Below are 25,595 nucleotides of genomic sequence, written 5' to 3' on the forward strand. Positions count from 1 at the left end.
ACAAAAGCAATTTCTCACAGCCATTGAAGTTGGTGAAGCATACTTTTATTAATCTCACAACACAATATTAATGATTTACACAATTTCTTCAGATTCTCACGGAGGAAATTTCATGGTTTATCATGGTTAAAATATGCAACCAGTGAGTCACTGGTTTAACCTGAGAAGTTCAAACTGTGCAATCTGCTGGACCAAAGTGATCTGGGAGTGCAGCCAAAGGCACAATGAAACTAATGCATTATGTTTGATCTATAAATCTCTCTGTCTCACAAAAATACACACACTCTCCCACACACACTCTAGTATTCAGTAGATGTCTCTGAGGGAAGTAATGCGCAGTTTTGCAACAAAGTCCTTCAAGGTGGTGGGTCTCCATGCGGTAAAAACCACAGTGTAGTTCTCGGACAGCACCAGGAAGCCGTTAGTGTCAAAGATTCCAGGAATGTCCTCCACATCCAGCCAGACAAACAGAGCAGGTGAGAAACAATGGAGATTCACCTTGAACCTATCCCCTTCACCATTCACAGTGAACTGTAACACACACACACACACACACACACACACACACACACACACACACACACACACACACACAAAGAAATGCTTTGTTAAAGCTCTCATTTATAGGCGTGTATAAAGAAAATGTCAAATTCAGACATTTTGGTATGGGGTGTGAATTTGCACAAAGGGCACTGTACATCAAAGAGGGTGCTAGGCACCTATGCAAACTAAGAGGCTACTAATCTGGACCCAGTTTTCAAAAAGCATTTTAGTGATCATTCTAACCCAAAGTTTGAGAAGTGCAGACCACACTTATTGTGAGCTGAAGGACCGAAGGGGAGCTAGACTTGGGCTAGAGTGCTGGGCAGCTTTAGCTGATAAAGCCAGGCACCCTCTCTGCCAAGCAAAGACTGAGCATGACTTGGACGAGAAGAAGGAGCTGGGGTGGTAGTGGTGGTGGGGTGCAAATTTCCATCACGAGAAGGTGAAGGAAGAGGAGTGTTTTTTTTTTTTTTTTTTTTTTTTTTTTTTTACAGGGCTTGTGATAATGGAGAGGAGGGTGGAGAGATAATGGAGAGATAATGGAGAGGAGGGCTGTTATTTATTAACTCCAGAGAGTGTTTATGGTATGCCTGCTTGCTTAAAACCCAAAACGGTGTTCCTCAAACCACCTATAGGTTATCAACTTTTAATACGAAGAATTATTCTTTTTTCTTTTATATTAATAATGGTATATGTAGTCAGTTAAGCATTAACACACTTGTGCAAAAAAAAAAACAACTCACAGTGATGTTGGGTTTCTGAAGGCCCTCAGCGTTTCGTGGGGAGCTGAGAAATAGATAGTTGGTGGGGCTTCTTATACCATTCTGCTGGTCTCTGAGGTCAAAGATGACCACGCATGACTGCAGAGTGCACTTCCCACAATCAGTCAGCAGAGTGGATATTGGACGCTGGAACACCTGTGTGACTCCGCCTCCTTTGACTTTTATCCAGTCCGACTCCAGGGAACACTGTGGAGTAAAGCTGCTCCAGCTATAAAGTTTTACCTGCATTTGGACGGGCAAATGAAAAACACAAAAAGAAAACACAACATCAATCTACCCAGCAAATATAAGTCATTTGCAGCCAATCAGCTGACACACCCCTGTAGGGTAAGGAGACACAAACAGGAAGACTTACTGTAGCTTTCAGAATGTCGTCTGTGTTCACGTCGGAGACAGCATAGACCAACAAGTCTCCCTCATCCTCAACCCCCACTGCGATAATAGGACTGAAGAAGTGGACGGCCCAGTAGTGAAGCATCTTCCACTTTCCGCCAAACTCTAAACACACATATCCACACATCCTTTTTATAAGAAATCTCTGTAGAAGTGTACTTCAGTCATTCTTCGAATTGTGTCCTTAATGTTGATGAGTTGCATTACACACAAAGAATGTGCCAAAGTGTGCTTCCAAAGCTTAAATCTATTAATTACAGTGTTCTTATTAACGTAACATGAATGTTTTTAATAATTGTTCATTAGCACATTGACATTTTCACATGTCCATCTTTACCAACATTAAATTAGCATAAATCATTATCATTATTGTCAGGATTATGTGTGTGTCCCTGTTTACACAAGTATTTACTATGTATTAATTTATAATAAAATCTTTATTTTTCTATATTCTTCTCTTAGTTTGATTTACCACCCCAGCCAGAAACAAAAAGCCAAGTTCTGATGTGCTTTAACACTGGTTATTAGTTGTTTTCCATGTTAGACAGGTTTCATCAAGCTAGATATGGAAAACTGTTATTAAAATTGTAACAATATTAATGCAAAGAAAACAGTATTTTAAACTGACTGGCATGTGGGCTAGGTCGGGAACTGCGGCCACTTTAGAATCAAATTTACCACCCCGTCACATGCCACCCACTATATTGTGGATATGGCTCCCATGTCTGAATAAAATGATAATATTAATAAGGATTTTATGGTGCAGGGAAAAGGGTTTTAGAGTCTGACACATGTGTTAAAAAATGGCTCACACAAATTCTGTGTTACAGTCTCCAACTGTGGCAAGTGTCTAATAAATAGCCAGTTAATGTGTATGCAAAAACAAATCCATAAACACAATCAAACTTTGTACTCTTCAGCTATCAAATGCAGTGCAATCAATCAGACATATAAACTGCTAACAGGCCACAGGCATGACTAAGGTACGGTTGTTTCCATCTGGTGTACTGGACATACTAACCAATAGAAGACCAGGAAGGCGCCTGCCAGATGTCATTCAGCTGCCAGTAGAGGGCGCCCATGGTGTGGCCTTTGCCATCAACAATGTCACTTCGGCTGCGGCGGTAGAATTCTGTCTGTGTCTTCACACACTGCGCTTGCATGACCTGCTCAGGCCAAGCAGAAATTTATAAATGTTTGTGTAGACAATCATTTTGTCTACTCCACATTTCAGCTCTGTAAGATGGAGCTGAAACTGAAATGTTAGATGTGTGCATGTTTACCTGAGTGATGTAAATATTGTCTCTGTATCTTTGTACAGCATCTGTGTTGTTGGGAAGGATGTAATGCAGCTTTGCTTGCAGAAGCACCTGCATGTTCCCAAGTGCATGGTGCTGTCGATGGCTTGAGAAACTGCTGTTGAAATCCCAGTCTGCAGGCTCTGAAACCTGTTCTCACACACACACACACACACACACACACACACACACACACACACACACACACACACACACACACACACACACGTCAGGGCCTCAGGATCAAATCTCGCTCATAAGCGACGTTCAGTGGTACACAGGCTATTCCACACAAATTCATTCAGTAGGGGTGTGTTACCTTACTGAGGGTGGAGAACGAAGGCCAGGACTGAAAGCCGTACTCGGATGCGAAGCGTGTACGAGGGAAAGTCTTCCAGTCCCAGCAATCAGAGAGGTAGCTGTAGAAGTGGACATCTCCATAATGTGGGTCATATGGATCTTGGGCCACCCAGCCTTCTTTTTCAGACTCCACCCCATTGGTTGGACTAGACACTAGAAAAGGCCTTGTAGTGTCCTCCTAAAATAAAGTAAGACATAATAATTATTTCACTAGGTCTATAAATAATATAAAGGTTACAATATTTCCAGGCAGGAAATGAGTGGATACTTCTAGAAAAAGTTAATGCACTTATTTTATCAGGGGTAGCTGCTCAAAATCTTAATTGTTAAACAGACAAACATTTAAACATTAATATATTTGATACATTCTGATGTCATGTATTTTTCTGATGCTACACTATATGGACAAAAGTATTGGGACTAGACAAGTTGTGTGTGTGCAAATAAGACTTTCATTAAGGTGGACTTTCTCTCTAGGTGTGAGTGTTTCTCACCTGCAATACAAGCTCTCTGATATTTTCCACATACAAATGCACATAGTCTTTCACATAGCGCTGCTTCTCAGCATCAGGGATAAAAAACCAGTTGGCTGCAATGGCAGCCTCGTTCTCATTGTTCCCGCTCCAGATGACCACCGAGGGGTGGGACTTGAGCCGTCTCACCTGAACCACACAAACAAACCTGTTAAGTCTGGGCCATGTTAAGGCTTGTAGATATCTTTCAGAGTTTGTACTGCTCAGCAATCAGAGTGAATGTACCTGCTGAATGACCTCTTCTTGTACTGATTGGAGGAAATCCTGTTCTGTAGGATATAACGCACATGCAAACATGAAGTCCTGCCAAACCTGAAATGGGCACAATAAAAGAAGAGAAATGAGCAAAGGCAGAGGAGTAAATAGGTCACATAACGCAATGCTATTGGATTAGAACTCCATACCATGATACCGAGCTGATCACATAGGCTGTAGAAGTCATCCTGCTCATAGATCCCACCACCCCATACTCTCAAAACATTCATGTTTGCCATCTGTGCAGACACAAGCAGTTGAGTCAACCTAACACACAAACAGACACACGAAGAGAAGCATGGGTGCATGGGCTTAAAAATGCTTCCATGTAGTTTTACTACATTGATTGGGATACTGGTAAAATTCAAGCCTCTTTATGTTCCGTCAATATTATAGCATTCAGCTGACACAGCAAATACACACAAACACAGTCCCTGTAGAGAAGTACTGCAACTAGAATAGAACTCTGGAGCAGATAAACATTAACCTATAGGCACTGTGCTTAATGGCAGGCATGGGGAATAGGGGTATAAAGCCCTCCAGCATTAAACCATGGAGCAGTGGAGCTCAATCCAGTAATTTTGGCTTAGCTGTGACATTAGGGGATGAGATGGGGTGGTGATCATCCACATTCCTGACTTCACTAACAATCTTGTCGATGAATGCAATCAAATCCTTACACTAATGCACCAACATCTAGTAGAAAGCCTTCCCTGGACAGTAGAGAAAGTTACTTCAACAAAAGCAGGAAAAACTCTTTTTTAATACCCCTGACTGATTTGAAGAATGATTTTAGGAGTGTGAAGTACTACACCTGTCTGTTGTGACCTGGTCCTGGAAGGCATGAGCCGGTATCCAATTTGATCCTTTCAGGAAGATGGGCTGCCCGTTGATGCGGAAGTAGAAACTAAGGCCAGGAGAATCAGGAATAGGCTCCTGTACCAGCTCCACAGTACGAAACGCAATCTATACCAAGAAATGAAAGTGAGTGAAAGAACCTGGGTGACCTGGGATAACGGACAAAAACCCATAGAAACTGCAATCTCATACCAGTTTTGCCGTATTTAACGTCTGTCCGCTCTCCATGGTAATATTTATAATCAGCTCCATGAGGGGTTGTTTTCCATGTCCAAAGGGCCACCATAAATCAACTGAAACATTCTTAAAACACGAAAATTACACAGAGGTGGATATCTTTAACACTAGTGGTAACTTTATTTTTCACTCTTCAAAAACAGAAAAACGGACTTAGTGAACTGCTTTTCCTTGAAGTTACTGAACAGAAAGCCTTAGAATGTAATACATCAGAGAACTTAACAGGTTAATTACATTGGAACAGTTCTATAACGGGCAGAGTTATATAATTATCTTCTCCTGATAACCACTTTGAAAGCAGTATCATGCATTACCTGATTAATCTGGAGCACGAGGGATGCATTGCTCTGACCAGGAACAAGTGAAAGCTGAAACTTCGCCTGTGACTGTAACTGTGGTACGGACAGCAAGACCATCCCTTTTGAGGCTGTGACAACGTCAAATAGTATCTCCACCTCCACAGTCCAGCATGTGAGGACAGCATCTGAGTAGTGTGGAAAGGAGTGTGGCAGGTAGGGAGTGAGGAAAGGAGAGGGAGAAAAAGAACATAATCTCTTGAACACAAGGTTTATTCTTCAGTAACTACTATAAGTTTTTGGTAACTACTACATTAGTTACTACAATTACTACATTAATCTGCAAGTTACGTAGTTATGAGAGTGAGGAACTGAAGCATGGGTCCACATACAAGTCATTTGGGTTTTGGGTTGCAGATAAAGGAACCTTTTTTTATATATATATCTGTAATATCTCGGGGTCATGTGTGGTATAGCTGTCTAAGTATTGATACTTAGTTTTGCCAGAATTGCCAGTTAGCATTCTCCTCCAAGTAGGCTCAGCTGTCTAGTGACATTGCATTAGCAGCCGTTCCAAAGTTCCTAAATGTGACTTGGAGAAAGCAACCCTTCATCCTTCACTGCTGATTGTATTGTGTGATACAAGGTCCTAGTTACTAGGTTAGAATGACTAAATTAAGCAGAAGAAATTATGCTATTTTTAATGTAGCCTATATATTAAAGCATGTGAAGATCCTACAGGATTCTGTGATAAATCAATTTATCACAATTATCCATTTCACTTACCCCAAATGCGATCAATCTGCCAAGACACATTTATCTTTGCTCTTACAGTTTTACACTGGAGCAACGATGCTTACTAGCCTTGTAGCTCCAGTGCAAAGTTAAAGAAGTAAACATGTCCAGGATGATCAACTACATTAATAACAAGTGGAAAAACCTTGATAAAATATCCATGATCACTTTCACAAGAGAGTCGTGTAAACTGTACCATATTTTGGACTGGTGATGACATTCAGTAGCCTAAGAGTGTCAAAAGACTCCAGACGAACATTTTTCCAGATGCCAAGAGTGGGGAATGAGGGTCCCCAATCCCAGCTAAATGAGCTCTGTGCCTGAAACACACATAAGCACAATCAAAAATCAAGGTTCACCAACAGCCACAGTGCTGCAGACCGAACTAACATCACCTAACAACAAGTAGTCATTATTATACCTTTCTGATGAAGTTGACGTGACACTCCCCTTTCTGCACTGGAGGAGGACATTCCGGAGGCACACTGTATGCAGTATGGGCTTGACGCCTGTCCAGTGCATACGTTACAGCTGACATGAGCCACACCTCCAGAATATTCACATCTTTGAGGAGGACAGAAATTTCAAAATCCTGAAACAGGAAGAACACTCATTAGTGCACCTTTCTTCTGTCCTACATGATTAATTATGAGTTTAGAGGACAGAGAAAACACAGTTCGAGCGAAGGAGTGTACGTACATATCTACGGAACATGTTGTCGGTCTTTCCGATGATGACTCCATTGAGGGAAATGGTGGAGACTGTGTCCACCCCTTCAAAAATGAGAAAAGCTCTCTTACTCCTTCTGTTGAAGCAAACAGTAAAATATATTTTTAAAAAATGCATCTGCTTTGTAATCTCTCTGTTTTAAAAGTGGTCTTTTAAGATATCGCTGTCCTCATCTATATAATACTGGACTACTAATTCTAGCAGCACTGTTATGATGTGATTAGGGCTGACAAACACACAGATCAGCCATAGCATTAGCACCTCTGACAGGTGAAGTGAAAAACATTGATTGTCACAAAAGGGGCCTAATCAATATCAGGCAAGCTGGTTAAGAGGGTCAAGCCGGTTGTTCCTGAGCAGCATATGGCATATTTATGTTTAAGCGTGTCTTCCAGTATTATCGTCCTGACCAAGCTGGTCAACTAGTATGACCAAGCTTGTTAAAAAGGATGACCATACTGGTTGCTCAAAAAGAGGCTTGGACCTGGATCTTTGTAAAGCTGCTAACAACATTTGTTGTAAAAGCGCTATATAAATAAAATTTAATTGAACTGAACTGAATTGGTTGACCAGCATGACCAGGTTGATGGCCATCTTGCTCAAGCTGGTCATGCTGATAAAGGAGCTAGTCCATTAAACTCCCAGAAATATACCAGAATAGTGTATGTTTGCACCTGAATGACCATCTTTCAACCACCTTAAGCACCAAAGACCAGCTTAGACCACCTAAAACCAGCTACCAGCAAAAAAAAAACAGGTTTCAGCCAGGATTAGTTAGGAACATAGGGCCTTAAGTTAGCTGGTAGTACAGTACGTTGACATACCTGACAGAGTCAGACAAAGAGAAGGAAGTGGTGTATGTCCAGTTGTCCAGAGAGATCCATCTATAGGCCAGATCATTAAACCGATAGTATGGATCCTATGACAAATAAGAAACCAGAAAAAAAGATAATGGCATTTCATACTTACCAACAGGCTGGAATACATTTTACTTACAGTACAGTAACTGGGTTTAAACTAGAGGTTACTTTACATTCCTAAGTTAAGTCTTTCCTGAATCTGCAGTGGATAGATTGCTACTTCAGTGTCAGTGCCATGAATTCTGCAGGTAACTTAGTCAAGGTAACTTATTAATCACTTCAATCATGGGTGGCCAATTATGCTCATGGAGATCTGCTCACGCCGGTGAGTTCAGATCATCTTAACTTGTAAAGAGAGTGGTCAGTGCAAGGGTTCACTCTTAAAAAATAAAGGATTGTAAGAACCACTTTTGGTTTCATAAAGAACCATGTTTGTAATAACCTTTTCTTACACAAAAAAGAGGTTCTTTACCAATTTAAAAAAGGTCCTTTCTGGATCTAAAAGTGGTTCTTCTAGCTGGAGTGATCACTTAACCATGATCACTTTTGGGGACCACATACAATTCACTTTGTGAAAGACCTGATAATGGCTGATGAGCTAGATCAAGAGTGCTGGAGCAGAGGGCACTGTGCAGGACAGTGGATCCTCAGGACAGTGGATCCTCAGGACAGTGGATCATCAGGACAGTGGATCATCAGGACAGTGGATGGAGAAACTATGAGGACTGTCAGGCCAGCCTACCTCAGTGAGTTTGTGTTGCTGCAGAGCTGTATGAACACACCCCGGGACTTCAGCACTGAGGGAGATGGAGCCGTTAGAGTTCTTCAAACTCCAAACCCCGTCCAGATTCACCTCAGAGACTCCGAAACCAGCAGACTTCACTTTGACTAGACGAACCGAGTAAATGAGCAAAATGCCCCAAATATACAAGTGTACGCAGGCTCGTCCCAGATGGTTCATGTTTGACGCTGAATGGACTCAAACATGGACACTCATTTCTTCACTAGACGGTAGTCTCGTGTCTCTGCTTGTAAATGTGAGACATTTCGCTACGTCTGTGTTGAGGAGTGTGAGAGTGCAGACAGACAGACACACACACACCTCTCTTCCCGGTTCAGTCACAAGAGCCATCAGCTGACACATCGACGGACCGACCGACTGACTGACAGCATCAAAACACATCCAGTTCAGAGCTTTTCTTTAAAAGCTGCTCATTTCAACACCATTTCACCACAGGCTGCAGTTAAAGGTCATCCATGAGTAAAAGTACCAGGTTTTAGAGCTTCTTTCGGGAAGTTCATCTTCACGTATTTTGAACCGCGAGGAGTTTTAATGATGCGTTTTTAACGTGAGGGCTGCGCACAAAATACGCAGACAGTCGTTTCGCCTGAGCTCCACTCATTTTTTATACTTCACTATCTAGTGCCTGGATTTACAGGGTAAGTGCAGCAAAACGAATATTAATAATATTAATGCCGCATTGCCAACCAAGGCCAAAAAGCATGGTGTTTTTGTTTTGTTTTTGCTTTTATTCGTTAATGTATTTGGCAGAAAAGTATGAATGCCTTCCACAAAATTGGGCAGAGAAATGTTGCCCCTGCCATTTAGTAAAATTTGATTAATTTATTTAATTAATCTTTTTTTCTACAGTTATAACTATAATTTTAAATGCACAAAGTTTTTTTTTAATGAATACAGTGCTAAAAATGCTCATTTAAAAATTGCTCATGATATAGACACGGTGCGGATACAACTTTTGTGAACCCCTCACAATTTCCAGTATTTCTGTGTAAACTTGAAATGTGATTAGATCATCATCATCATCATCATCATCATCAAATCCCTAAACTATATGCATATAAAAAAACCAACCCAAATAAACAAAAAACAAGTGACAGAGATTTTACTTTTATTTACTGAGGGGAATTTTCCAACATTAACTATCTTGCAAGAAAAGGATGTGAACCTTTGCTATGGAAACTGGTGTGGCCCCTTAAAGCAGCAATAACTTAAACCTCCACAACAATTTTGACCCATTCCTTCTTACAAAACTGCTTTATTGGCGTTCATGGGCTTCCTTAACTCTATAATTAGAGTCACATTAATGTTTTGTATATATTGTATATAATCATAATAAAAATAAAAAAAAAATAATATTATTATTATACAATCATAATCTTTTAATCTAGGTCACAATTTCACCTGCAACACTTGTCTATGTACAGTTTATATTTACATTAACAATTACATTGGTAGCATGCATATTTTGAGCAATGCATAAGAGACAGGTTTCACCCATCTATTTACTGACACAAAATGTGTGGCTGAAAGTTGGTCAACATGCTGACCACAAACCAGATCTGATTAATGTTACCAAGTATGGAGTTAGGGATTTTCTCGGACACAATTTTAAATTTTTTTATTTTTGTTATGGCTTTCTTGACATGCAATCTGTACTTTGCCATTTTCTTCTTCTGCATGTCCAAAAAAGGCATCTGCTCATTTCTCTGTGCAAACGGAGGAATATTGAGGCTTAGGCCAATTTCCTCAACATCCTTCTGATTCTGAAAGCCTTTATCTGCCATCAAACCATCGCCTGGATTTAAGTAGCCAGTCTCGATCAGATGGTAAAGTTGCGTGATGATGCCGCACTGTTTGAAAATGTCTCTGTCCGATATCGTTCCGGTGTAAAGCGTAGACACAAATAATATGGATCCGCGAGGGTCGCAGGCAACCAGTCCTTTAAGAGTGTTTGTGGTTTTGCTATCAGAAACAGTCTGACTGGGGAGCAGCAGTGATGTTGGTCTTTCGAGTTTTAATTCAGTACAGTCCATAATGGCGAACGTGGTGGGGAATTCTCTCTTGAAGCCGTCTGGCATATGAGCAGAGATAACGTCCCTGTGTGGCCATAGTGATATCTGACCTAGACGGAGGTATAAGTAGTTGATCCAAGCATTGAGAATTAAGCTGACACTCTGCACATCAATCTGGAATTTAAATGCCAGGTCCTTCACATCGTAGTTGTTGCGCAGTTTCATCAAAACCAGTAAGAACTGGTTGCGGAGAGGCACAGTTTTGGTGTGCCGAGTTTCTTTCGTGTAGGCGAGGGGAATGACTGTTTGTGGAGTTGTGTTGTCACTGGGGACTCTGAGAAAGGTGCACAGACCATTAAACATGTCAAATGTGAATCCAGTACAAAATTCAAAGTAATTGGCAATGCTGCTGTTATTGATTAATTCAGGTGTCACGCTGGTATATTGCATAGTTGACAGCTGTTTTTTGAGATGCTCAATTTCTTCAGCTTGAATGTAGGCCGTCATCCTCAAGGAATCCTCTACAGATGTTGATCTTATTGTCGAGATTACTGCCATGTGTTGTACCCGCGTCCCACTGTCCACGTCTCTCTGAGGGTGTCTCTGAGGGTCATCTTCAAATGCCAGACCTAGAAGGTAGATTTAAAAACAAAAATTGTTAATCCTTGTAGTACAGACATTTTATCATCATGCTTTAAAATCAACTTGCTTTTCTAACCCACAAGATGATACATCTAAGGGTTGTTCCTTGGGCTTCCCAATGCTTTTTGTCCAGGGACACAATCATTTAGCAATACAGTGCAAAGCAAACACACTTCCAGCAGACCACTTAACTGCTTTAAAATTTGGAAAGGTTTTGAAGCAGTTAACTTCCACCTTGTTCAACTCAATATACTGTATAACCCAAATCTTTCTATATTTGTGTAAACTAAAAATGGCAACAGTGAGAAATGCAGACTGGGCTACAAACTGATATACCTGTTAAAGGAGCAACACTAGCGGGCACAGTTTGTGAGGATGGTGACTTTTTCTAGGTGAAATAACAATACAGTGGTAGTGATGGAAATTACAGACAACTATAGATGCCTTCACTACCAAAAAAGTTGATAAAAAAAAAAGACCGACCTCCAACTTCCAAATACAATACTATCTCATTAAGTTATACACATTTACATTCACATATACAAGCTGGTACAATTAATTAAGAAGCCTGTAAATAGCTTTAAGTATTTACAGCACTTCCACCTATAAATGTCCAGCTGTTCCATCTTTTTAAATGATTGTTTCTCTTATGCTGCCACACTACTCATCTCTGTAGTCCATTCCAAAAATGATGGTGCTCCTACTGTTCTCCAACACCTCCAAATCTTATTAGTTTGGCTTCAAACAGAAATAAATATATAGAAAAGTTACCTTATCCAAGGGGATGCATTGACTTTGGCAAGTCTATTTTCAGGGTTTGCATCTAGTTTAAACTCCTCCTGCTCACATTCAATTCTCTGCATGGTCTAACACTACTATTAAGCTGGGTCTTTCCGCACTGTCTCACTCAGGTGATGCTGGACCTCTGTCAGGTTCTAAATTCAGACTGGTCACCGGAGAGGGCAGATTGTTATCGTAATGGCTCACAAAATCTCCTGCACTCTGCTCTGAGCAATATGTATCTCACTGTGTATCAATGTGTAAGTGTGATTTGCTGTTATTGTCCTTTAAGTTTTTCTCCCTGAATGCATTCAGGTACTTTAAGTTGCACATATTGGTGATAGAGATGCATACACACAGCTTGTCTAGACCCTGTAAAAAAGTACTGCCAATAAAACAAAACTCTCTGGATCAAACATGGACCTATTGGCACCATGGGGGTGAGGTGGGCTGGTGACCAGCCATCATCTTGACTTCACTAATGCTCTTGTTGTTGAATGCAATCAAATCCTCACAGCAATGTTCCAAAATCTACAAGAAAGCCTTCCCTGGACAGTAGAGACAGTGTTATTATTGTTATAATTATTATTATAACCAGTATAAGCACAAAAGCCATGGTGCTTGATTTTTGGTGAATTCCAATTTCTGTCTATATAAATATATTAGATGATATATTACAGGTACATTTTTGATTACTGTAAAAAGACATTGCATTGTGGGACATTTTAGAACTGTGTTGCAAAAACAGTGTAATATAATACAAGACAAATGCAAAATGTAAAAGGCAATGTTTTGTTTCAGCTGGAATTGCTGAGAACCTGTATGACAGTTAGGGTGCATCAATCTGATATTAGGATCGGATTTTGGTCCCTATATGAACAAAATTAGCGGGCTAGGGTATAGGATAATTAGGCCAATCCATAGAGACGATCCTTTCACTATAATTGGTTGGTGTGAAACTGCACTAAATGTGCAAATTGTTATCTTTTGTTTTACAAAGTTAGTAAAGTAACGTTTAAGTCAATTCTGATGCCTTAGATCTCTCCCACATGGTGAGGTATCCAGTTTATTAATTCAGAAATGGTATCTGATTGGTATTGGATAACAACCAATATACAAAGTTTATGTATCAGTATCGAAACTGAAAAGGCCAGATCGGTGCATCCCTATAACAGTACATGTGTTTAACCAGCCATTTAGCTGAGCATTAAATAAACTCTTGGTTTGACAGAGAAATCTCATAAAATACCCCTGAAATTACCAATTTTAGTCAGCAGTACTAAACTACAGCTAAATTATTGGTACGATATGGCAGAGCATTTTCACATTTTGTGTGGATATCTGTGATCCTGTCCTCATAAATCAGGACACGTTCTTATGTTCTGCTCAGCTTTCACAGTGAATTTCTTACTGAACCTGACACTTCATTAGTAGCTCACCAAACGATCACCTGATCGACTGTTCAGATAAAAAAAGATCACAGTGTGAAATCATGTGATAAACTGTTTATTAGCTACAGCAAAGCTTCCACTCACCTGTGTTAATGGCTGGAATAATCTCCACAGTCTCTATTCTGGTTTGGCTCTGTTCAAATTTCTGCCTGCACAGCACACAGATGCACACACACACACACAATTAGAGACATATATAAACAACAATTTATATAGATAAAAGCTAAGCTCTTGTGTTTATAGGTTACTTTTTCTTCGGAGGTGACTTGGGGATGTTCTTCTCATCCAGTGCATCCAGAGGATCTGGGGACTGGTCAGTCGGGGCTCCATTGACGAAGTGCTTAGAGAAACGTCCAATATTGTCATGGTTGGTTATAAAAGCTAACAACACATTAGAAAATGGAAAAGCTTGGTAAAAATGTCAATCTGTTGTGTATATTTACAAGAAAATGCTCACAGCATTCAACGGTGGTATAAATATGCAGACTGTCTAAATAATTCATCAAAAATGAAGTATTACAAATATTTTAATAGAATTCTAAAAACATAAGATTATTGGGGATATTCATACTTGTTTTGTCTACCTTGATTGGTCATGCACTTTGAACCACTGAGGACAATAATAACAGTGAGATGACTTTTTATACTGTACTTGAAGTAAAGCAGAATTAGCCTCAAGCCAAGAAAACACTAGTGCTAGCTCTAACAGTCACTATGCGGTGCAGCTGCTGCGCATGCGCAGTAGCTCTAAGTAGCTCTGCAGGTCTCCTGAGCCTGGACGGAGTAACTTAGCACTACCTGACATACTAAAATAATTAGGTTCTTAATAACTAAGGTGGTAAAACAAGTGTTTAAAATAAGCCTTAAAAAATCCTCATAACACACTTGTAAATGAAAGGATCAGCGAAGGTTAAATTTTATCACTTCAGGGTGCAGCTTTTCACAGGAGCCGGTCCGTAGTAAACACTGACTTTTACTACTAATGAAAACGTGCAGCGCAGCCGGTTAGCTAGCTAGCTACCTTCGAGCAGACGTAGGTGTTTTTGGTGATGGTGTCCATGTTCAGCCGATTGGGTGGTCTTCCACACAGGCGAATCCAGAGCTGGCATTTCTGGAAATTAGTTTTGGGCTTTGGGAAAGGGTAGAAAACAACACCCTCTACTCTGTTAGGGTATCGGGTGTCGCTGTTACAAGACCCCCACGCACATCGCTTGACCATGTCCGGAGGGCTCCGCTGGCTCCGCTGGCTCCGCCGCGATGGTCTTGAGTGCTTGACCGAAATAATGGCGGATAGTAACGGTTGCTAAGCAATGATTGGAGGGGCGGGAAAATAAGGCGGGGCTTGAGAGCAGGACTTATATCTGGCAGCGTCCGGAAGTGAGGCAGTTGCCTTGATGCCTTGCTTTCCGAACAACTCCATGAGTGCGTGTCCCTGCTCCGAGTGTGTTCCCTCGTTTACTCGCTACACACTTAGTTGAGAATGACTGTGGGCCGCTCGAACAGCACTATTCCTGACACTCTGTAGTGAAGTACTTGATTGATAGGGAGCGAAGGAGTCCGGATGAAGGGAGTGCGCAACTCTACGCAGCTCCGCGCGCTGTGCGTCTCCTGAGCAGCCAATCATACCGCAGAGCTCTTTTTTAAAGTTCCGCTCAAGCGCCAATGAAATGGTGCGCAATGGCGTCATAACCGGAAGTCAGCTGTAAAAGTAAACGCCTGTCCGTCCGTTCCGACTTAAGCGGAGAAACTGTAGGGAGTTCACTGAAACTGTGCCATAGGAACTATATAGTGCACAGTAAGTTTGCACACTCTGCATTACCGAGAGGGCCCCCTTTGTGCCACCACAACAGATCTAAGCGTCCGAGGCATGAACTTCACAGGACCTCTGAAGGTGTCCTGTTATATCTGGCACCAAGACTTTGACAGCAGATCCTTTAAGTTCTGTTGTGAGGTGGGGCCTCCATGGATCACACCATTGAGCCTTAGGTTCTGACCCTGTCGCCAGTGGTTGTCCTTCTTTAGACCACTTTGGGTAGGTTCTGACCACTGCATTCTGGGAAAACCCCACAAAACCTGCCTTGGTGCTTTGGAGATGATCTGACCCAGTTATCTATGTTAGAATGGCTCAAATTCATACGATTGCCCCTTTTTTCTGCTTTTAATACACACCTTTTAAGAACTGACTGTTTACTTGCTGCTGGAAGGTTATAGCTGGATGTGTCCTGCAAGAAGGATATTCAGAAGCGGCCATTTTTCAGTGTGGCCATTGTTTATGGCAAGTCTTAAAGTACACAGCTTAGCTGTACATAGGCCTTAAAAGAACACTGGTTTAAAAGGGCAAGGTGAGAGCCTTTACTTGTTATTAATAATGACAATCTATATATCTAATCTAAAAGGCCGCTCTTATTATTGGCATGCTTGTAGGTCATGTTTATCCAGTCATGAATGTCATATCAACATACAATCAACATTGGTAAGACATACATGATTTATGTAATATTTAGGCCTATGCAGAAACTGCATCTGGCTCTTATTATTGCCATGCTGTATGTTACATTAACCCAAAGTCATGCTGTGGCTTTTAAAAGTGTGCAGTGTACAGTATGCAAAACATTCATGTAATACATTTGTATAGTGGTCATCTGTGGCTGTGAGTCCAGAAGAGCATACTGGATCTGGCCCCGCTTCTCCTCATCAACGTGGTCATCCATTAGCCAAGGTAAAAGAGTTTGCACTCCAAGTGTGTTGAGCTGTGTAGTGTTGTTGCATTAGCATTGCAGTGACGCTTTCTGTGTCTCAGATGAAGTACATAGCACCCTTTACCCTGGCCATTACACAATGCTGCCAGCTTGGTGGCATCATGTATAATAGGAGTAGTATTAGGCAAGAGGGGGCAGTATTGGATACAGCTGAAAACAACTAAAAAGCAGCTAAAATACTAAAGTTAATATTGAAAATATAAAACACATGCGTGCCACATTCAGTCATTTGGACCTCTTAGCCAATCTACATTATGCTTTTCAGATAAAAACATTTATCTCCGTTTTTGTGTACTGTTTTCAGCATTAGGTTTTACAGATTATTCAACAGTAATCTCAGTAGCACAGATATGAATCAATGGATCTACATAGAAACCCAGTAGACAGCTGGCAGCTTTAAAGAGTTATTAGCTACCAAGATTATGTTCACAAAAAAAGACCAAGACAACTGAAAATGAGTTACACAACTTTATTGAGGGGAAAAATAAAAGTAGCAGGACATGTAAGCCAATTAATTGATTCTATTTCATTGCCACAGCTGTGAAACGTTGGGCCAAACAGAGGATCTGAAAGTTCCAGGATATTTTTTAAAACAATTTTTAACAGAGGAATCAGACTCATCATGCCACTGCTGTGCAAAAATGACCCGTCACCCTGTGATGACATGCATTGAAAGAGTACAGCCCTGAAGAAGCAGCACAGCCTACAGTCAAACTCCCTCTCCCTGAGTAGGCCAGCACTGCGGTCACACAGAGGTGGCACGAGGCGAGAGGTCAGAGAAAGTTACTGGACACATGGACCACAAGGCAGAAAAGCAGGAAGCAGTGAAAAAAAAAAAATAATAATAATAATAATAAAAGGTTCCACTGGGTGGATGGAGGTCCGGTTCAGAGCTGAAAACTGTGGTGATTCCTGCAGGATTTGTTGTAGTCTTGTTCGAGCAGACAACTGGGACTGTTTCCTCCATGAGAGGCAGACGGGATAAAACGGCCTTAAGACAGTGTCCAAACACGAGAGCATAAACAACAGTTTATAAGTGTGTCCTGCCAACATCACATGGCATATTTTTGCGTCCATTCCCGCGCTATTCTGTTGTATCTGCAAGAAGAAAAGTAAAAAAAAAAAAAAAAGATTATCCTGTAAAAATGCTGAGCAATCCTGTCCAGTGCAAATGAGTAGTACTTAAAAGGCCCATTCTGTGAATGCAAAAGCAGTGCTGACCTGCCCTAGTCCTGATAAAGACAATACAATTCAGACAGATCCAATCAACACTCTTTATTAGTTACTTTATAACGTTCCATTTGCGTTCTTTATATGAATATTCTACAACATTTATCCATTAAAAGAGTGAATAATCATGATTTGTCTTTTACAGACTCTGAGACAAAAGCACAGCATGCTGTAGTACTGAAGTCATTAAGTCATCTGAAGCCATGAGTGCACAACAGCTTCAGTAGTAGAACTGGCTAGGGTGTCAAACGAAGCTCAATTAGATTTAACAAAACCAAGAACATGCCACTGCCAGTTAAGCATCATTCTAAGTTATAGAACCAAAACAACCACACACAAACAACAGTGGATCAGAGCTCAGACGTCAAGTAAGAAACTGAACAGTCAACACTGCACTTGGTTGCACTTGCCAGCCATCTTTTCAATGGTCTTCACTGGCTCCCGACTGATCTACAGCAAACACACACCTTTCACAAACAAGTGAGACTACTAACAGGATTCTATTTCTTCACACACTGTACACGAGTAAACCAGTCACCAGAGTGCTAGATCCATACAAGCTGAACTCCTTACATAAAGATTACATCATTTGGTCCTAAAGAATTCCTGATGTGATTCAGTGTTTGCCTGTCAAATACAGCCGTAGCAAGCTCCTGGTTGCACCTGGCAGTCGGACAGCAAGGGCTCGTTTGTATTAGTGCTCCATGATTGCAGTGGTCACACATTCATGCAGTGCCACACAGGAAGCATCACACCACTCTTTCTATCCTGCTTTCTCCACTGCTCACAATGCAGTTTCTTACCCCTCACCTACAACATGGCGTATTTCTCTGTCCATTCTCTGGCCATTTTATTGTACCTGACAAGGTAGTGCATTAACAAGACATAATGGGTGCTACTGGTCTGCTTTGAATGAGAATGCAGATGTTGATAGTATTGTGGGTGTACAAAAGAGATCAGCTGTATCCGTGTGTACTTACTTCTCTGTGTCTGTTTTGTAGATTCGTGCAATTTCTGGCACAAGAGGATCATCTGGGTTTGGATCACATAAGAGTGAGCAGATGGACAGGAGAACTGCGGGGGGTGGGGGGGAGAAAGCAGTAATCACTTAAAACATGTAATTATGACAGACTCTGGAGTAGTGGTGCACTGTTCTTTTGCATAAAATGTTTTTTAATATATCTAGATAAAAGTTTAATGAAGTTAAGATATCATTTTTTGGTCCCAAGCATACCTTTAGACTCACTGGACCTCAATTATGGGAGAGGGGAAACAGACAAAACAAAACAAAACCCAAACACGACCTTCCTGAAAACTTTCAACCACACTCATTAAAGCTGAACAAACCAAATTTATTACTAGAAAGTGTGTATGGTACCGAATACCAATAGTTCGCAAGCAATAGGCAATAGCCAAACCACTGTTAAACTGTGAATTGTGAGAATTGGTATACTTCTTGCTCCTGAGCTCCCCCTACAGTCAGGAATTGGAAGTCACACTTTGAGCAGGTTGTAACAAGCAGGACAGACTTACATGCATTTCTGGACTTCTGAGAGATACAGAGCAGTCACTGACAGTGAGAGAATCATGTGGACTGAGGCGGTAGAGTAATATTACAGGATTTTACACAGATATGACTCCAAACTTGGCAGCATGCTGAGCCAGAGTCTGAAGCTGTTATTTTACATTAATAATGCTACCTTTACCTAGATAATAAAAACCCTAACACTGTGTGTTGTCATCCATGGGTTAGAATGAGCTCATGCCACACATTACAGTTACCTTAGCAGGATTCTTGGAAATTGTTAAAGCGTGGCATGCTTGCCTTGGTGGCGAAAATAACCCACACAGAGGGCAGCCCTGTTATCCACTGTGCTATATACACTACAGCTATTAGAACCAAATGTGTAATACACATTATATAATATGTACACACAAAAGCTGAATGTTCCCTCTTCCTCCTCCTCTCCCTCCTATAGTTCAGCATACAGAGCGTATGAGTAGGCTCTCTGCTGTTAGTATATAAATAGAACATGGATATTGACTGACCACAATTTGTTGCTGCCATTGGAGGTTTGTGCTTATAATTTTGAATATCATGGTTTACACTACATGGACAAAGGTATTGGGACACCTGCACATTTAGTGTTTCTTTCCAAATTATTAATACAGAGTTTATGCTGCTTTTGTTAAAGTACATGTCCCTCCGTCTACTGTCCAGGGAAAGCTTTCTACTAGATTTTGGAGCATTGCTGTGCAACAAGATGGTTAGTGAGGTCAGGATGTTGGATGATGACCACTCCACCCCCGGACTCATCCCAACAATATTGGATGGAGCACCGTTCCACAAAGTCAACATTCTTAATGCAAAAAGCATGCACATAATTTTTTATAATTAATAGCTAGAAATCCTGAGATTTGTTGTGTAGCATCCACAGAATTGATACATCAAGCTACCAAAAGCAGGTGTGTCAAATCTCCAATGAATACTAATCCAGTAGTGCTGTGGAACATCCAGCTGGCCCATGATAACCTCCCATGAAGGCCACTCCTGTTCAGTGGTTTTCTTAAAAGACTTTTTCAAGCGTGAGAGAAGCTGAATACCCTCAGAGATCAAATACCATCTGAGAATTCATCCCTTGTTTGAGGATTCCACAATATAGGATAGTCACTTCCAGAGAAAGCTGTACCCGTGGAATCACTTACATTTGTAAACAATCATTGAATGCCTGAGTTCTAAGAAATCCTTCTCTAACCTGTTTTGGCTTCAACAACTTCTCTTCTGACGAAACACAACCAAAACCCTGAGGTCTTTTTTTCTTCTTCCATTCCTGGTTTTAAATTTGGCCAGGCCTGTCAAACACGCACTTCGACTATTAGATGTAACGCGCACTTTTCACCAAATTACCATTTAAACCACATGCTTGGTAATGATGACACTGCAAAATAGCATTTTACAAATTAGCATTTAACAAGTGTTTATTTTGTTAAAGATTGTCAGGTGAAGACCAGACTAGATCTGATCTCAGCATGTCCACTCTGGACCCATGTTCCAGGACCTGATGTTTAATGATCTGATCAGAATTACCAAAAAAAAAAAAAAAACACTCCAATCTCATCCAAGCAGTACTTGACCGCAGGTCCAATACTGCTGATTTTCTTCCTAGCCAACACTTGGGATTAGGCATGGTGCCCTTATGCCCATGTGCTGTTGCTACAGAGCCTCCCATTCTACTGGCAAGACTTTTCTAGAGAGATTATACAAGCAGTCTGCACAACTGAACACTTGTGTCAACAGTTAGTGCACCTCACCAATACAATTTTGGACATAAAGTGTATCCAAGCATATGCATGCATTTGTTTTTATACCTTTAGAAATGGTAAGTGCAGGTGACCACTGGGACCTGAGGATATCCAGACAGATGCTGCCATTACTGTTAATATTTGGGTGGTAGATTCTCGTGGTGAATGCAACCTAACATAAAAGACAACCTTATTAAGACAAGATTAACAGCAAATGGCATACAATACACACACACACACACACACACACACACACACACACACACACACACACACACGTGATAACTTCACCTTTGGGGGTTTGAAAGGGTAGTCTGTTGGGAAGTGTATAGTCAGGAAGAAAACCCCACCCTGATAGGGGCTCTCATTCTGCACACAAATAATCATGGTCATTCAATAACTTGCATGTGTTTACTAAAACAAGGAGTCAGTGCAGCTAGAACAGGTTAACACAAGCAGCCTAGACAAACCTCTAGTGTGTGTGTGTAAACATGTGCTGGTTTGTGTGACATCACATCACATCTACACATATCTGGCTATTTAGCCTGCAGTAGTTCAGGCCTAAGCATTCGTGGCGAAGTTATAAGGACTGTTCCAACTGCTTTTTGAGGAGCTGTACAGGACAGCCAATCGGATAATACATCACTCACATTTATAAATCTTAAAGCAACAGAAGCAAAAATGCTAAGTTATGAATTATGACTGTTCAGGTATGTAAATCTACAGGAACCTCATAAGCTCATAAAACCTACTAAGCAGAAACACAGGCCCTCTTAAATGTTAATGGCATACTTTTAACAAGAAGAGACTCTGTCATACTCACAGGGCCCATGATTGTAGCCTGCCAATGAAACACTGAAAAAGAAGGAAAGAGAGAAGTCGTTCACATGCAACATCTATACAGCCTTTCTTTGACTATGTATTACGCTTAAGGTTTAGAAACTCACCATCGTCCCCCACTGGACCTGCTGAACATTGCGCTGGAGGATCACGGGCCAAGTCAGTCAGTTCCTATTAAAAAAAAATAAATAAAATTAATAGACCACCTGTGCATGTGTGTGTGTGTGTGTGTGGGGGGGGGGGGGGGGGGGTGAGAAATCGACACGTTGTGACACCCTCAACACTATTATTTACTGTAATCAGGACATCATAATTTACACACCTAAGCTCGAATACTGATGAAAGGTCAGTAGTGACTCATGCCTGTCACCATGGCAATTTTGGATGATTGTGGCAATATGAGATGTGCGGGCGCTGTGCGTGTTGGCAGGCTGTATTTTTAGCTCCTGGGGGTCACGAGGGACAGGGGATGGGACAGAACCTAAACAAGTACACAGGCATGTCCGTCGCTAAACCAGAGCCCAACGTTTATTTTTACCGGTGGGTGGGAAGACACCTGAAGTATATCTGAAGGAGGGCGGGCGGCGGGGGGGTCGCAGAGTTAGTGGGCAGACATCCAGCACTCTCCAGCTCTCCTCATTTGAGCGTTGCACAACTGCAGCAACATTCTTGAACTAAAAACAACCCAGGGCCATGCCTTAAATGTGAGATTCTGGTTGACACATTCACCAAATGCCATGAGGCTCGTGAAAAGGCTGATCATGAGTCCAGTTTGAGATTATTGGGAATCAAAAAACTTACAGTTTAAAAAATATCAGCTCACAAATAGGTGCTAGGAAGAGCATTGGTCAATGGGGTAAGGTGATCTCCATGCTACTAAGAATGGAGCAGGAGCACTGCAATTGTGAAACTGCACTGCATTGTGAGTGCTAAACTTAGAAAGGGGTCTATGTGAAGCCTGTGGTGTAACTACCACCACCACCACCATCATCATCACTCCTCCACCAATTAACAGCAGCTCTGATCGGAGAGACCTACGATTTAAAGGGTACAATTAATGAGAAATACGCCATTGGCAAGTTAATCCCAACCTCAATTTCTTATGTATTTAACTAACTACGACCTGAATAAAACACTGTCAATTCCCAATTACACCCGTCTGATCAAGCCTATGGCACGACTGCAATGCTGGCACCGTCCGTCCGTCCATTCACTACTGGCTTCTTCTCCACGCAGCACTGACACCACACTACGTCCAAGTTCCCAGTGGCGAAACACCAGCACTTATTTGAGCTACACGGTGGTATTTTAACGTACCTGTCGGGGACTAACGCCGTCTCTAACTGTACAGCCCGGTTGTGTGTGATAAGCACATCGCCGCTGGCTAACAAGTCACCTAAAAGGTGAAATGTTGCCGTTACCCAGAAGAAGCCGCTCCTGCTAGCCGACCAACACGACTCAGACTGGCCGCAGAGGCGCCTCGCAGGCGAGCGGCGGTGTTCCTGAGGTGTGACGGGCAACTCGTTTCTTTACGAAAGTCGTCAGAAGCTTTTGTCCTTACCTTCTGGATTCGTTTAAGCGCCATCTGAGCACTGCGTGTGTAGGTTTCAGTAACCGGAGCTCCACTCCAAAGCGGCCGGACCCGCAGCGGCGCCGATACTGACACTGAGGGACAGAGAACACACTAACGGACACACTCAGCGGCGTCCATACAGCGACAGCCCGGTCTGCTCAACAACCAGCCCTGAGACCACGCACACACTCAGCACCCCAGAATTTTTTTTTTTTTAAGAAACTTAAAAAAAAAAGAAAAAAAAGAAAAAAGTAATATCACAGCTGACAAGATGTCCGTTACGTTGACCACCCTTCCGCTTTTAATGACGCATAAAAGGACGATGCCGATGTTGTGCTGCCCTCTACAGCACTGGAGAAAGTGCCGGTGGCGCTGGTGGAAAGGGATGGTACCACGGGGACCACCCTTCATTTACCTAATACTAGTCATAAATTCCAGTCAGAATCTCCATTAAGTACAAATAAATCATGTTTCAGCATTAGAAAAAAGAACACAACGTACACTATATGTCTAAATGTTTGTGGACACCTCCATTTAGCTACCTTTTTTAAAAAGCTGCACCCATTGCTGACAAAGAGGTGCAAATGCACACACACAGCTTGTCTAGGCCCTGGACAGAAGTATTGTGAATAGAATAGGACTCTCTGAAGCAGATAAACATGATGACCCTCTTGACACTATGCCAGATGCCAGGCGTGGGTTATAGAGGGGTATAAAGCCCCCCAGCATTGAGCTGTGGAGCAATGGAACTGTGTTCTCTGGAATGACGGTGCTCCATCCAGTACTTTTGGGATGAGTTGGGGTGGTCATCATCCAATCCGTCCTGACCCTGCAATCAAATTCTCACAGCAATGCTCCAAATTCTAGTAGAATGCGAGGCGTGGGCTACAGAGGGGTATAAAGCCCCCCAGCATTATATGCATTTGTTAGGAGTAATAATGTCAGATCTACAAATCTATAAAGCCATTTATGACTAGTCAAATTGCCAGGATGACATATCCTTAATGTAGTTTTGACTAGTCATATGTAACCAATTATCTACATCGAATCTCACTCACTCATTTCTACGACTATCTGCAGTTTTATTTTTTATACAGTAAAATATACTGTAATTCCAGATTATCTTTCAGGATATCTGCAGATTCATATGTTGAAAATACAGTGTTTTGCTAGACCTATTAACACAACACACAGCTAAAGCACATTTCCTACAACTAAGATTTTCTCACAGTGTTCAAACAGCAGGCCCACCTAACCCTATGATCTCTCACACAATCAAAATATGATTCGTACCCGGACAACAACAACTCTTCAAATCCTACACCGCTACCTCTGAATCACTGCAGAGTAGTTCCAGGGTTTGTTGCTTTATCCAAATGTGAGCGCAGGATGTTCTGTCACAGTGTAATGAAAAAGTAAACCCGGTCAGTAGTCGACAACAACCACGCACAATTTAACATTACAACGTCAGCATTAACCAGTCCACACACCAACACTGAAAATAGGACTCTCAAAAACCAGGCATTTCAGTCACCTAAAACGCAGTGTTTGTGTAGACGGCGGGCCAAAACAAGAAAATCTGGATAAGTGTGGACAAGGCCTTAGTCCGAGACTGACAAGATTGATCTGCGTCCAGGAAACGAGGGGAAAATGTGGGCGACACAGACTTCCTTATAGCCTAATTTCTCCAGGGTAAAGCTAAAGAAGCAAACGTTGGTCACCAAACATGTCGTATCTGATCAAATACAGTTGGGGGGAGGGGTGAGGGGAACATTGTGTAACCACCTCTTAACACTCCAGGCCTTATTACACACTACGGTGTATTATTCAGCAACTACAGGGACTTCTGTACAAACTGGTGGGGCTATTCTCTGGTAAGAGAACTTTGTAAAAACACCTTCGGCCTGCCGGCGGGCCACAGGCTGTTTAAGGGTTTAAATCATTCCAAGAAGGGCTTTCCTTAACCTGCCCTAGCTAAGGTGAACTGGAAGTGCTAGAGCAGACAAAAACATGCAGGCCACCGAGCACCAAGACTGGGAACCACTGATCCTTAATCTTGCAACTCTATACCTTACATAGGAGTTAGAGTAATTTGTGGTATTTACTGGACATTAGCATGTAAGATCAGACTTTATGGGTTAAATGATTAAGACAATACACTGTAGTCATGATGAGGATGAGCCTCTGTGAGGATGGACTAACAAAACAAATATTTAAAACAGGATGCAGATCGCAGAAAGCACCTCTTATCAGCATATACCAAG

General features: G+C 41.6%; 3 protein-coding genes across 4 annotated transcripts; all 3 read right to left on the reverse strand.

The window, feature by feature from the left end:
* Positions 1 to 28: 28 nt before the first annotated feature.
* manba (mannosidase, beta A, lysosomal) lies at positions 29 to 9,264 on the reverse strand. Its single transcript, XM_072676864.1, has 17 exons — positions 8,682 to 9,264; positions 7,904 to 7,998; positions 7,050 to 7,155; positions 6,772 to 6,942; positions 6,547 to 6,670; positions 5,574 to 5,743; positions 5,215 to 5,325; positions 4,979 to 5,130; positions 4,314 to 4,431; positions 4,135 to 4,221; positions 3,871 to 4,038; positions 3,336 to 3,554; positions 3,002 to 3,166; positions 2,740 to 2,884; positions 1,681 to 1,823; positions 1,287 to 1,547; positions 29 to 531 (listed from the first exon to the last, which is right to left on the reverse strand). The coding sequence occupies exons 1-17, from the start codon at positions 8,898 to 8,900 to the stop codon at positions 307 to 309; spliced, it is 2,679 nt and encodes an 892-aa protein (XP_072532965.1). The 5' UTR covers positions 8,901 to 9,264; the 3' UTR covers positions 29 to 306.
* Positions 9,265 to 9,832: 568 nt separating this feature from the next.
* On the reverse strand, positions 9,833 to 15,102 carry LOC140554056 (uncharacterized). 2 transcript variants are annotated; one of them, XM_072676866.1, is made up of 4 exons: positions 14,648 to 15,102; positions 13,875 to 13,966; positions 13,711 to 13,775; positions 9,833 to 11,382 (listed from the first exon to the last, which is right to left on the reverse strand). In XM_072676866.1, exons 1-4 carry the CDS (start codon positions 14,843 to 14,845, stop codon positions 10,244 to 10,246), a joined length of 1,494 nt encoding a protein of 497 aa, XP_072532967.1. In that variant the 5' UTR covers positions 14,846 to 15,102; the 3' UTR covers positions 9,833 to 10,243. The 2 variants fall into 2 exon arrangements, with proteins under 2 accessions (XP_072532967.1, XP_072532968.1); XM_072676867.1 differs by having other exon boundaries at positions 13,875 to 14,007; positions 14,648 to 14,836.
* Positions 15,103 to 16,839: 1,737 nt separating this feature from the next.
* ube2d3 (ubiquitin-conjugating enzyme E2D 3) lies at positions 16,840 to 23,629 on the reverse strand. The gene is made up of 7 exons (XM_072677744.1): positions 23,320 to 23,629; positions 21,866 to 21,929; positions 21,742 to 21,773; positions 21,210 to 21,287; positions 20,985 to 21,090; positions 18,596 to 18,689; positions 16,840 to 17,483 (listed from the first exon to the last, which is right to left on the reverse strand). The coding sequence occupies exons 1-7, from the start codon at positions 23,341 to 23,343 to the stop codon at positions 17,438 to 17,440; spliced, it is 444 nt and encodes a 147-aa protein (XP_072533845.1). The 5' UTR covers positions 23,344 to 23,629; the 3' UTR covers positions 16,840 to 17,437.
* Positions 23,630 to 25,595: the final 1,966 nt, after the last annotated feature.

The sequence above is a fragment of the Salminus brasiliensis genome, chromosome 4 (assembly GCF_030463535.1).
Source record: "Salminus brasiliensis chromosome 4, fSalBra1.hap2, whole genome shotgun sequence".
NCBI classification, from domain to species: Eukaryota; Metazoa; Chordata; class Actinopteri; order Characiformes; family Bryconidae; genus Salminus; species Salminus brasiliensis.